Raw genomic sequence first — 12220 nt, 5'->3', positions numbered from 1 at the left:
CTTTAGGTATAAAAAAGGAACAAGAAAAGTCTCACCTTCCTTTCAAAATCAGAAATAGTTTCATGTTAAAAAGGAAGTGAAACTTCTGTCCTTCTTTTTGGATACCTAAAGGAAATAAAGCAGCAATCAAATAGCTTCCTTGCACAGAATAGACCTTCCTAATTATGCTAAGATAAAGTTGTTGTGAGTTATTGCCTAATTAGTTAATGTTGGGGCAAATTTGGGAAGGTAATTAGTCCGGTAACTCAAAAAGTATAGAAGATAGTACTTTAAAACTGATTTCAGTTTTGTTATTAGGGCAGGTAACTACATCAGGTCTCATAATTTCATTACATTTGATCCATAAATAACCAAAATAGTTTCACTTGCCGCATCCCCCTTTAATAAGAGCAATTTGTGACATAAAAAGCCAAGCTAAGCTAAACAACGCTATGAAAGAGATTTCACAAACAACCGGGAATGCGCAGAAATACATTAAAATCCCCCACGCCATCCCCATAAAAAAGCCGCGCATAATACGATATCACGAGGGTTATTACAAGCATATAATCTGAGGATTTGTGTAGTGTCTGTGGCAAATGCTCGCTCTCAAATTCAGCTACAAAATGCCACAGCCAGCTCCCCCTGTGCACGAGAAGCCCCTCAGAAAGCAGGAACAGAATTGTTAAATTGTATATTTAACGTGCAGGCTTCTCACACACAAAGTTACCGTATTTATTCAAATATAAGGCAAGGTTTTTTTCCAAAATCTGTAGTCTCATAGCCATACCACGCCTTATGTTCAAAGCTCAGTATATTATATATATATATATATATATACATACATATATATATATATATATATATATATACATATATATATATATATAGGGTCTATTCGTTTCGCCTGCACCGCGTGAACCAGTTCAGGCGGTGCCGCACTTCGCCGTTCGTTTCAGCGGTGCAGCTCGCGGCACCTGAACCGCGCCGTTCGATTCACCGGTGGTGCCGACGGGTGCAAGACGGGTTCATGGCTTTGCCATGGGCTTTGCCTGCACTCCCTGCCGAGGAGGTGCAGAAGCAGACGACAAAAGTGCAGGTCTGGTTCCGCCGATGGCGGAACCCGCTTTGCACCGCTGTGAACTGGTTCAAGAGGTGCAGGCTGAATCGAATAGACCCATAGTGTTACGAGGCTGGGTGCCGCTGGTACACACTGAGGGAAGCACAACCATCACACCTCGTCCTCTTCTTCCACGGGAACTCGTCGCTAGGGGTGTGCGAATATCATTTTTTTAATGTCGAAGCGAATTCGAATAATAAAAACAAAGTTCGAATCGAATCGAATATTTTTCGAATATTTTTCGAATACGAATACTTATTGTTTTTTGTAAAATTAATGTTTTCACCATCTAGAGACACAAAAACTGCAACTTTATTGCACAACAAATCACACAAATAGCATCCTCGATTAACCGCACCGGTGCACACCGGGGCACACCGGTGCGCCTTTTCATCCTCGATAAACCGCACCGGTGTGCACCGTCCGTCCTCGATAAACCGGGGTGCACCGTCGCGGGGCAATTTTTGGTTGCACCGCCGCGCACCGAGAGAGTCGACGGTGCGCCGGCGTGCAGTCCCGAGATGCATCGCGGACGATGCCGGCGAAGGAGCTTCCTCCGCCGTCTGCTGCAGCGACGGCGCCATCGCCGCACTCGTGTCAAGGCGGACGGAGCTGTGTATTGTTGCTGACAAGGATGGCGTGCTTGTGAATTCATCGGGCAACGATGCGACAGTCTCCTAACGGGCGGTAACAACGGCCAGTGATTGTAAATGAGGACGCGAACTTTTTGTACTTCAAAGGCGGCTGCATGCATTGCCAGAAAGTTGGGGATTGACATTCGTTTCGTTCGATCGAATTATCATGAACTGTTACCGGAGTGCCTATGGTGCCTAGACGATGAAGACCTACTTGTTTTGCTGTAACGGGAGGGCGGAACAAAACAGGCACTCGCATTATGGCTCAAACGAAGATTAGAAGCAGCTTGTATCACTTGTATGTAGCTGTTTAGTGGAAGCGGTGGCGGTACGTTGTTCCGCATGTGTGACGGATTTAAGTTGTGCGTACATATAACCATTGGCCTTCAATAAATACCACTTTCAAATAGCGCTGTGTCTCATTACAGTGCTGTATTGTTACTTGTGAACGGTTTTATGAGTTGATTTCTTAGATTAAGAGATGGCGCCTGGGTAGAACCGCCCCGTTTGTCCTCGATCAACGCTCCGTGCCGGTACGCACCGTCGTGGGGCACTGTGCACCGCGCCGGTTTTGGGGGCAACACCGGTGCGTGTTTATCGAGGACGCTAAAAGTAAAATTAGGAATTACACAATACCATTGCACTCAACAGGTTAAGGTCTGCACTCACTTAAATGTTAACATGGAGAAAGGTTAACTGCTCGACATGTTCGGGGAGCAGTGACAACCTCCTGCTCGTCACCACTTTACCAGATACCGAAAACAGCCGCTCACTTGAGACACTAGTAGCTGGCATGCCCGAGCCCGTGCACATTGCCGCGCACTGATACAGTAAAATCTTGATGATACTAATCTTGCGGGACTGCGAAAAATATTCGTATCATCCGAAATTCGTATGAACCAACACAGACCAAAAAATTTAGTGCTGGAAAAAGTTTTCATTTATTTCTTTTCCTACTTTCGCGTGAAGAAATTCGTGATTTTTTCTGCTTTTTTTAACCCCGTGTGGCAAAGCAGTCCTTTCTGGAGCACGTAAAGCTTCGCGCTCGTCTCCTCACTCGCTGTGCCCAAGCTCGCTACATGCCGCAACAGCCAAGCGTGAACCGCATGGTGCGTTTTTGCACGCGATTCGGTCGCCTCGGCTCTGCGAGCGCCGTATTTTCACGCCCACATCGACGATTTCGCGCCCGCGGTAGCGCCTACCTCGGTCAGAAAATGACGCACGACGCGCGCGGCAGAATGGAGGAGCCTGACTACTTGCGATGAGATCGAGACAGCCGGCTTGGCTCCGCCGGATATGGTTAGGCTTAGCACCCCGGCAAATATTTTATGGGCGCTTTCACTAGCGGCGCGGATGATGTTTTATAGTACCGTTTTCGCATGCATTATCAGCTCCTTTACCGCACAAGCAACTTCGTGTCTCCCTTGAGCCACATTTTAAAGAGTGGTTAGAAGCGGTCGCTCCGCTCGAGCGCCCGCGCCACTTCGCGGCTGGAGCCGATCGACGCCATGTTGACGCCGCCGGCCGCGCCGCGCGCAGCGTGGGGGTGGTTTCGCGGCGGTGTCAGCGCGTTGGGCGTGCGCAGAGCGTTTTCGCGAGCAGAAAACAACAGCCCGGCCGTTTCTGGAGAAAGAGTGACAAACAGGGGAGCGAGAGCCGTCACTTGCTCGTTCGGCAGTCGGGTGCCTCGCCGGCTCGTTCGTATCTTCCGCCGGGCCGCGCAGGTCCGTTCGGAACAGCCGAAATTTTTCCCATTGCAAACGATGCAATTTCGCCGGGACTTTTCGGAAATTCGTACCATCCCGAAATTCGCACCCCCAGAATCGTATCATTGAGAGTCCACTGTAAATAAACACCGATACAGACACGCTCTAAATTTTTTTTTTTTTTTTTTTTTTTTAGTTTTAGGTGGTTCGAATATTTCGAACAATAAAAGTGTCGTTCGAATCGAATCGAATACCAAAAAATTCGAATCGAATATTCGAAGTTTCGAATATTCGCACACCCCTACTCGTCGCACAATCCTCGTTCGTTTAACCTTTAACCCGTTCGTTTAACCGTTCATTTAACCTGTTCGTTTAACCCCCCATAACCACATAGTTTGTTAGTCGGTGCCTCGGTCAGTGCCTCGTGTCTATATATATATATATATATATATATATAGAATAAGTGTTGGCAGTCGAGAAAACCTCGGAAAGCAATGGGAGGAATGTGGTAGGTCATAAAACAGATGAATATTAGGCTCTCCAAACTGCACCCTCGCTTTGTAATTGTGATCGCCTTATAATCGAATAAATGCGGTGTCTGCGTAAAAAAAAGAAACATAGGCCCACACCTCCCACCACCCTTGTTCTCATCTACAAGCAATGGACAGCCCCAAATCAGTGAAAGTGCACAAAACTAATGTTGACGAGACCCCTGCTTCGTTCAGAAAAAGTATACAAAAAACTTCGCAAAGTTTGCTAGGAGCTGGCGCACCAGCTAGTCTCACCACTACAAGTGATTTCAAATGAAGCGCTTATGTACGTACCACATTAGCAGACCGAATTCACAAAAACGAAACCATACGAAAGCTTCCTGGTCATAAGTACATGCTGCTTTGTGGAATACTGAATACCCTGACCATTTTTCTCCAAGTAAAATGTCTGCGACAGACATCAAAACAACAACAGGTGCCCTGTGCCACTAACCAAGCTCCTGGAGCCAGCGTCTTTTCGTCTCCTCTTTCTCGTCCTCTCGTAGGTCATGGGAGGGCTGGAAAAGAAGAACAGACGACCAGCAACAACCTGTTGAGCACCCAACGCGCAGAGTTTCACACTTTTTATATAAGCAAGCCATGTAATTTAACAGAAAATCACGAACAAGAGGAAAATGATTTCGCAGTGAAATTATGCCAATTAGTACGCGAAGGGAGCACAAAAACCACTGCCATTTATCAAGAATTCCATTCAGAGTAATGAAGCTTCCGGCATGTTTTGGCTAGTATGGTAGTCGTCTGAGCAAAGTTTCATGTAATTTTTTCAAGCTTCTGCAAAACAAACTGCTCCTGCCTTACAAGAGTTAAGTGTGGGGCTCCTTACTGCTGGCATTGTGCTGTTTGGGAAATGTGATGAACTGAAGACATGCTGTCACTCGAGCTTTAGCACATTTGTCTGTCGCCTAGATGGAACCTAGTGTTTTAAGCTTCAGCGCAATATTTTTTAATTTTTGAAATGTTTTTGCCCCCCCCCCCCCCTCCCTCCTTCTTGCTTGGCCAACTATTCATTGTGATTGCCATGTCATCTTTGAAACGTTTTTTTTTTTAATGTCATTTGCTTTCCTCCCCCTTTTTTTCTTTTCAGGTGTGAGGACTAGCAAAATCGAGTGAGATGTGTGATAAAAATTATGCCTAAATTGTTGATTTTTTTACTTTAGTGGGTGCTAAAGAAAGTCTGCTAAACCATTTGAGTCCACAAAGGTGTTTTGAGCATTCGTAAACTTCTTGTTCTTCTGTTCAGCTGTACTTTTTTTTGTTACCTGACAATTATAGAAAAAAAAAAGAAGACTAGGACATCGCTCGGTGCGCTCGCCAATTTTGGTCACGACTATAGGTTGAGGTTCTTCGGTCACGATTATAGGTCGACCCTTAATTTTTAAGCACATTTTCGGAAAAAAAAAGGTTGACCTATATTCGAATAAATACGGTAGTCCCCTGAAGTACGGCAACTACCACGGCAACTACTACGCCACCAAAAGAGGGCACGCTAGTGCTATCTGGTGTTTTCTACACAAAAGAGCACGCCTACAGTTAAACCTCGATGTAACGAACTTCAATGTAACGAAACCCTCGATGTAACGAACCACGGAATTTTTTGTAACTTCAAGTGTACGCACACTATGTATTTTCACCCTCTGTGTAACGAAGTCCCGTTTGCCGGAATTTCAATGTAATGAAGTTTCATGGAGAATAAGGCACGAAATTTAAGTTGTAGAGGTATATTTTGGGAGACGCAAGCGCCGAAATGGGGTCCCAATAAAACGCGAACGGCGACACAGGTCGCCCAATGCCACGGATGCAGCCAGCCACGGAGTCTGAGTAAGCCCCTTGCCTACAAACTGTGTGGCGTGCATACACGGCTGGCGCACTGTTTCTGTCGGAGCTTAATCGTCTACGGCTTAATCGGCATCAGCGTGAACCGCACGCAGCGTTTTCTCCCCGCAAAAACGCAAAACGCAACCCCCAAGACACAGGCGCGCTGACGCAGCCGCGGAGACCACCCGTGCGATGCAGGTAGCTCCAGCGACCGCTTCTAACCGCTCGCTGAGGCAAAACTCGAGGGGCAAACGAGAGGGGCATGCGAGAAAAAAAGCGGATAACGTGGGCGAAATTTTCATTGTAAAACGTGACACGCGCCGCTTACGAAAGCGCCCATCAAATATCCTCCGCGGTGGTAAGCCTAATCGCCTCTGGCGTTGCCACCGCTGCCGCATGCCGCCGCTTTGCACTTCGAGTTTGCTCATGATTGTTGGGTTTCGTCGTCCCAGCAAGCATTTGTGAATCTTTATGTGCCTTGCACGCAAGTTTTTTTCACACCAGCGTCCACGATTGCGCGCCGGCGGCGGGAAGTGACTCGTGCTGCGCACGGCAGTGGGAGGAGCCTGACCAGTTTCGCCATGGTTTCACCATGGTTTCGCCACTGGGGAGGCGCGCACCCTATGGCGGGAGCTTCGAAGCGCTCGGGGATGCCTGGCCAGACAATTAGGCTTACTGCCACGGAGGATATTTGATGGGCGCTCTCGTAAGCGGTGCGTATGACGTTTTACAGTGAAAATTTCACCCACGTTATCCGCTTTTTTTCTCGTATGCCCCTCTCGTTTGCCCCTCGAGTTGTGTTTCAGCGAGCGGTTAGAAGCGGTCACTGGAGCTACCCGCATCGCGCGGGTAGTCTCCGCGGCTGCGTCAGCACGCCTGTGGCTTGCAAGGCGCGTTTTTGCGGGAAGAAAACGCTCCATGCGGTTCGCACTGACGCCCGCATAGACGATTAAGCACCGATAGAAACAGAAACAGTGCGCCGGCCTTGTATGCGCGCCACATTTTCTTTCTCAGGAAACGCTTCACGGGATGAACACTTCATTATAACCGCGAATTTCAATGTAGCGAAATTTCAATGTAACGAAAAAAAATTACGAATTTTACCGACTTCGTTACATCGAGGTTTAACTGTATTTCTTGCCTTTCATGCCACTACATCATTCTAGTTCACTATAATCCCAACATTGGAATTGCGAAAAGAGTAAAGACTTGCGTTAGCCTTGTGATTGGCTTGGCTTGGAACGTTTCAGTGGCTATGAAAATGCCCCAAGCGCGGTGAAGATGCCGAGAAAACCGTTAATGTTCCCAAAAAATAAGAAAACGCTGTAGAATTATGAAACCAAAATACTCGGACATTTACTCCCGTACTTTTTTTTCCCTTCCCTTTTCCTGCACTCTCTTTTTTAGTGAGACTACATGTACATTTCTCCATCTCTGCCGGACCGAGCCAGTGAGAGGTAAAGAAGACATATGCTTGTCATGCGCAGACTCTGTGAGGCATTCGAAACCCTCTACCCTTCTTGTTCAGTCTATTACCACTGTTTTGTAAGAGGTACATGACCGCGGCCCTAATGCTTGTCAAGAAAAGATGATCCCAATAATGATGGTGAATATGCTCACGGTACGTGATTAATGTAGTCGGTTAGGCCTCACACTCTCACAACAAAAACAGCAAAGCAATGAGCAAGCAGCAGAAGGGCTGTCAATGCAGGAAGTTGGTACTGTTTCATACTACGCGAACAGCATGACGACGACGTACTTAGAAAAAAAAGGGGGACACAGGATGCGCGCTGTTTCTACTTCGTATGTTTGCTTGCCAGTATGCGCAAAGGAATGATGCGCTCCGAGTGAATTACAACATGCTTTTCCTGCGGATTCAAACTTCCGTTGCAGGGCAGAGTGCATTCTGTCTCCCCCCTTTCTTTAGGTCTGCCATCTTTGCGCCGTGTGCCCAATAACGCTGCACACACGAGCGCAGTAGCTGAGCCACAGTGACCACGCACCCCGAAAGGCAGCTGGCTGCGGAGATAGGGGGGTACCCTGCGGACAAACGTGGGGCTCATGCCTCCTCCCCCTCCTCCCCCGTTGGGTGGCAACTGCGGCAGGGTTGGCGGGGAGGGTGCTCGGGACGGGTAGGCACCCGTGGACGATGCCGCTGTCGTCGCCTGCACCCGCAGCACCTGCGACCCAATACAATCCAACCCGCTGAACTTGGGAGCTGACCAGTCCGACTAACCGGTCAGCACAACGCTTGCCAGCCGACCAACTATCACTCGGAAACATTGCTCGGGCAAGGGCTGCACTTGGTCCTGAAGCTTCAATTACTCTTTAGTACTGTTTAACTACTTCTAGCCTGCATTTCCTGTAGAAAAAAAAAGATTTTTGCTATCGCTTTTGCTTGTCTGCTTATAAGGAAGCCGCAGAAGAACTTCTACACATGCTGGGGTTTTCGGAAGAAAGCTACGGCTATGGCCCAAACACAAAACAAGAGGTCATAGTGGGCCAGTACATGGTAAATTTCTTCAGAAACGAATTATTTACGGCAACTCCGTGTATTTTCCAACAAAGTAACTAATGTGGTGACATTTTTATTGCAATCAAGACACCCACATTCCTTTATTAAATACGGGTGTAAATGGATGGCCACTGAGGAACGGTGATCACTGGCATAAACCGGAGGAATGGGAGCAGTCAGTACTTTGCTGAAAGTGAGGTGCCGTACTTACCCGATTCTAACGCGCACCTTTTTTCCACAAAAATAGGCCAAAAAATCGCATGCGTGTTAGAATCGGATACGAAACCGAAACTGCCGAAACAGCTGAAATTTCGTCCCACCCGTCCCTATCGCCATCTCAAGATGGCGCCAAAGCTTTTAGCAACAGTTTTTCGGATCTAGGCACCTAGGCTTTTCTTTTGGCGTTCACACAAATCGTCAAATTATTCCACTTGCGTGCTGATAACAGCAATGGCAGCAGCGGCAATGAAGGTACGCCGCTTCCGCAGCTTACGAGCGGCTCCTATGCGTTCACAACGAGCGGTTGGCTGAAGCGTATGCCTCTGGAGAAGCTCGCAGGATGGGCATGCGAGGCGTGGGCCACGATCCCATCGAACATGGTTCAGAAGTGTGGCATCACAAACGCGCTTGACGGCACCAATGACAAGATGTTGTGGTCAGCAGAAGGCGACAAGGAGCTCTCGGAAAGCGACGAGGAGTAAGATGAGTGAGATTACTTCGGGGAATGAATCGCCCGTTTCTCTCGCATTCGTTTTTCTTGCTCACAAAGTTCCTTGCGTGTTACAAACGGAGGTGCAAGTTTTTTCGGTTTTTTGCCTGGAAAATCAGGTGCGTGTTAGAATCGGGGGCGCGTTAGAATCGGGTAATTAAGGTATATGATGCCACTGGGTCCATATGGTGCCATCAAAGTGTTGATTCCTTCCGAGTGCGGGCATTGTAGCTACCGATTCTTTCTTCCAGTTGCGCGGCTTACAATTGGTGCTATGCGAAATCGTGACAACTGGTCATAAGGGTTAATCGAAATGCTATGACCTCCAAACACAATCCCACAAACATGGTACAACAATCATTCAATTTGGTCAGTATTTAGAACGACCTACTGAACCACAAGGTAAGTTCAAGAAATCCAGCTGGGGAGTCGCAACCATTCGAAGTATACAGAACATACAGTCAAACCCGATTATAACGAACCCGGATAGAGCGAATTATGCTATATATCGAACAAAAAAAACTCAGTTACAAAAATACATGCGTAACATATTCCTTATAACGAAGTTTACATCTGATATATCGAACTCGGCGCTCCTAGAATTGTTGCCAAAATGCATGGTCTCGGAGCGGCGATTGAAAGGTTGACTGGCTGCGATGGAGATTTTGAGCCTCCCATGGAGCGATGTGACTCCCGGCATTTCCGTAAGTGTTTCCGACGCGCCTATCTCATGATTAAACCCTCCCAGTCAGCCAGTCCGGACCAAGATGGAAGCATCGATGAACTGTGAGAAGAGCTCGCCAACGTTGCCGATGTTGTGCTGACAGGAGTGCCCTTCGAGGATTGCCCGAGTGTCGACGATAACGTTGCCTTCACTGTGAGCCCCTCGGATGCCGACACCATTGCCGATGTCATGGCTACTGGCACTGCTGGAAGCACCGAAGAGGCAGAGGATGTCACGAGTAAAAGCCGTCCGATGCTTAATGAAGCGCTTTCGGCAGTCAGTGTACTCCACCAATATTGCTTCGATATTGAAGGACGCGGACTGCAACTGATGCAAATATGTCTTATGAAGAGAATGCTGTGCTAGTTGACGCCGCCAAAATGACATTGAAAACAGGAATCACCGTTTTTTGGGAAAGTAGGTAGTTACAATGAATGCTTGCAATGAATAGAGTTTTATGTAAGGCAATGGCATACTTTATTATGTTGGTTTCTGCACGCGGGGATGGCAGAACGAGGGGGCGTGAAGGTGGGGGGGGTGTCCCGTGTATTGCAAATTCTTAACAAAAAATTCGTTATAGGCGGGTTCGGCTATTTCGAACTATTGGCTATATCGAACTAATCGTGGCGCATATTGCAGTTCGCTATAACCGGGTTTGACTGTATTTGACAGAATCTGGCACTAAAACTGGCATAAGTATTATTCTGATAAGGCAGTTTAGAGCCCACACGTGCACTGTATTCATGGTCCCCCTGAAGCAGTGACAGTGGCGACATCTCTTGCACACGCAAAGAAGTTTCCCTTGTGCAACTGCTTGGGCCAGGTGAATGCGTGTGCTCATGGCATGGCGTATGAGCACAGTTGTGCATTCTGGGGTTTTATATTTTTGTAACATCAGGGGGTACAAATTGGGTGCTATTTTTTGAACTGATAATCTTAGATAAGCTGTTCTTTTTTTTTTTTTTTTTGCGAGAACCATTCCAAAATTCGGGTTTTTTAGGGCTAAATCTACGCATGTACTAAGTAATGCACAGTTTATTTTAGACAGTATCACGGTCTTCTTAACTCTAACGCACTAAAATTAATGTTTATTTTAAGCTGGTGATCGGGGAGACATCAGGGTTTTCTAGAAAAAGCCTGTCCAAAATTTGGCGTTTGTTTGGAAATGAACCAGTAATGATGACAATAAAGAAAATTGATAACTTCTAAGAAGTGATACATTTAATTGACAAAAAGCTGGTCACGATTTTTCACTTACCTTTCTTTACAAACATTATCATCTGCTTGCGCAACATATCTGTCTTCATCCAAGATCTGCCCGATCGCTGAGAGTATCTCAACTGGGAGACAGTTCTCTCAACAACAAAGCTTAAATTAACTAGGCACAACAATGTCAGCGCAGCCTATGCCAATCTGAGGTAGCAAGCAATAGAGTCATGCCAATACTCAATGAGTTTCAAAGCTGTGTTTTAGGAGCTTTTTTTCAGCAAATACTCGTTGAGAGCGGTGGACCGTGAGCAAATCTCTGCTTTGAGAAGGTCCATTCGGGGAGAAATCGGGTTTAACCAGATTATCCTGAAACACGTTCGGAGTGTAAAAATCAGGTAAAACCTAGTTTTACCAGGAAACGAACAACCCTACGTATGAGCTGTTTTTTGCATTCGGGGCAAAACTTCTGAAAGTGAACCGAAAACAATACTATATGCTACGTTCTTCTTGGTGCGAATTTCAACACACCTCTACTTGGCTCTAGTGCCATATGATAGCGACCAATACATCCATCGGTGGAGCCACGGTGTACGATATACTTTTAGGTGTGGACACAGCAGCCCAAAAATATTGTTCCACAAAATGTCAGGACTGCTTCACTGAACGGGCAAATCCTCCCGCCAGCTGCACGGCCGATGAAGAAGGGAACGAAGCGCTTCTTTTGGGCGGAATCGATGTTTGCTGCACGCTCTCCGGTGAACCACCGCCATTACTGTGAATAAACCCCCCTTCGCCTCTTACTCACCCGCTTATCCCCGTAACAATATCTCAAATAGAGTTGGTGGCGCCGTGGCGCCGCACGTGGACCTTTGATTGAAAGGACATCTGGTGGCAGACGTCTTAACTAAGCTTCGAAGCGACCGAGGCTTCAAGTGACTTGAACAACGACTGTCCGAAGCCAGGTGGTTCGCAGGCACCAGCGGCATGCGTGTAAAACAAAATTGTTTGAGCTCACCGTGTGAGCTCACACAACGCGATCTTAACGCGTAATTTATAGGCTTGTGCGAATATTCGGGCGCTTCGAATATTCGAACGAATATTACAGTATTCGAATTCGCTTCGACTCGAATTTAAAATTTCCGATATTTCGAAGTATTCGGGATGAACGAATATCAAAACTTCGTTCAAGTTTCGATTTCGTTAGGCAAGCCGCAGTGCCATCGACATCAGTCCTACATCTTGACTACATGTGGAGCC

The 12220-nt window shown here is 47.0% G+C and overlaps 1 protein-coding gene across 1 annotated transcript in view; it reads right to left on the bottom strand.

The window, feature by feature from the left end:
- The window catches only part of LOC144153573 (uncharacterized), an 83799-nt gene that overhangs the window by 48681 nt on the left and 22898 nt on the right, over positions 1-12220 (bottom strand). The window contains exons 6-7 of the mRNA XM_077685193.1: positions 7810-7986; positions 4425-4488 (exon numbers count right to left, since the gene is read on the bottom strand). Coding sequence (XP_077541319.1) covers positions 4425-4488; positions 7810-7986 — 241 coding nt within the window. The remainder of the gene's footprint in view (positions 1-4424; positions 4489-7809; positions 7987-12220) is intronic.

Source organism: Haemaphysalis longicornis, unplaced genomic scaffold (assembly GCF_048455015.1).
Source record: "Haemaphysalis longicornis isolate Haplotype H1 unplaced genomic scaffold, Haemaphysalis longicornis Haplotype H1 scaffold_9, whole genome shotgun sequence".
Taxonomy (NCBI): domain Eukaryota; kingdom Metazoa; phylum Arthropoda; class Arachnida; order Ixodida; family Ixodidae; genus Haemaphysalis; species Haemaphysalis longicornis.
This window is presented reverse-complemented; position numbering and strand designations above follow the sequence as displayed.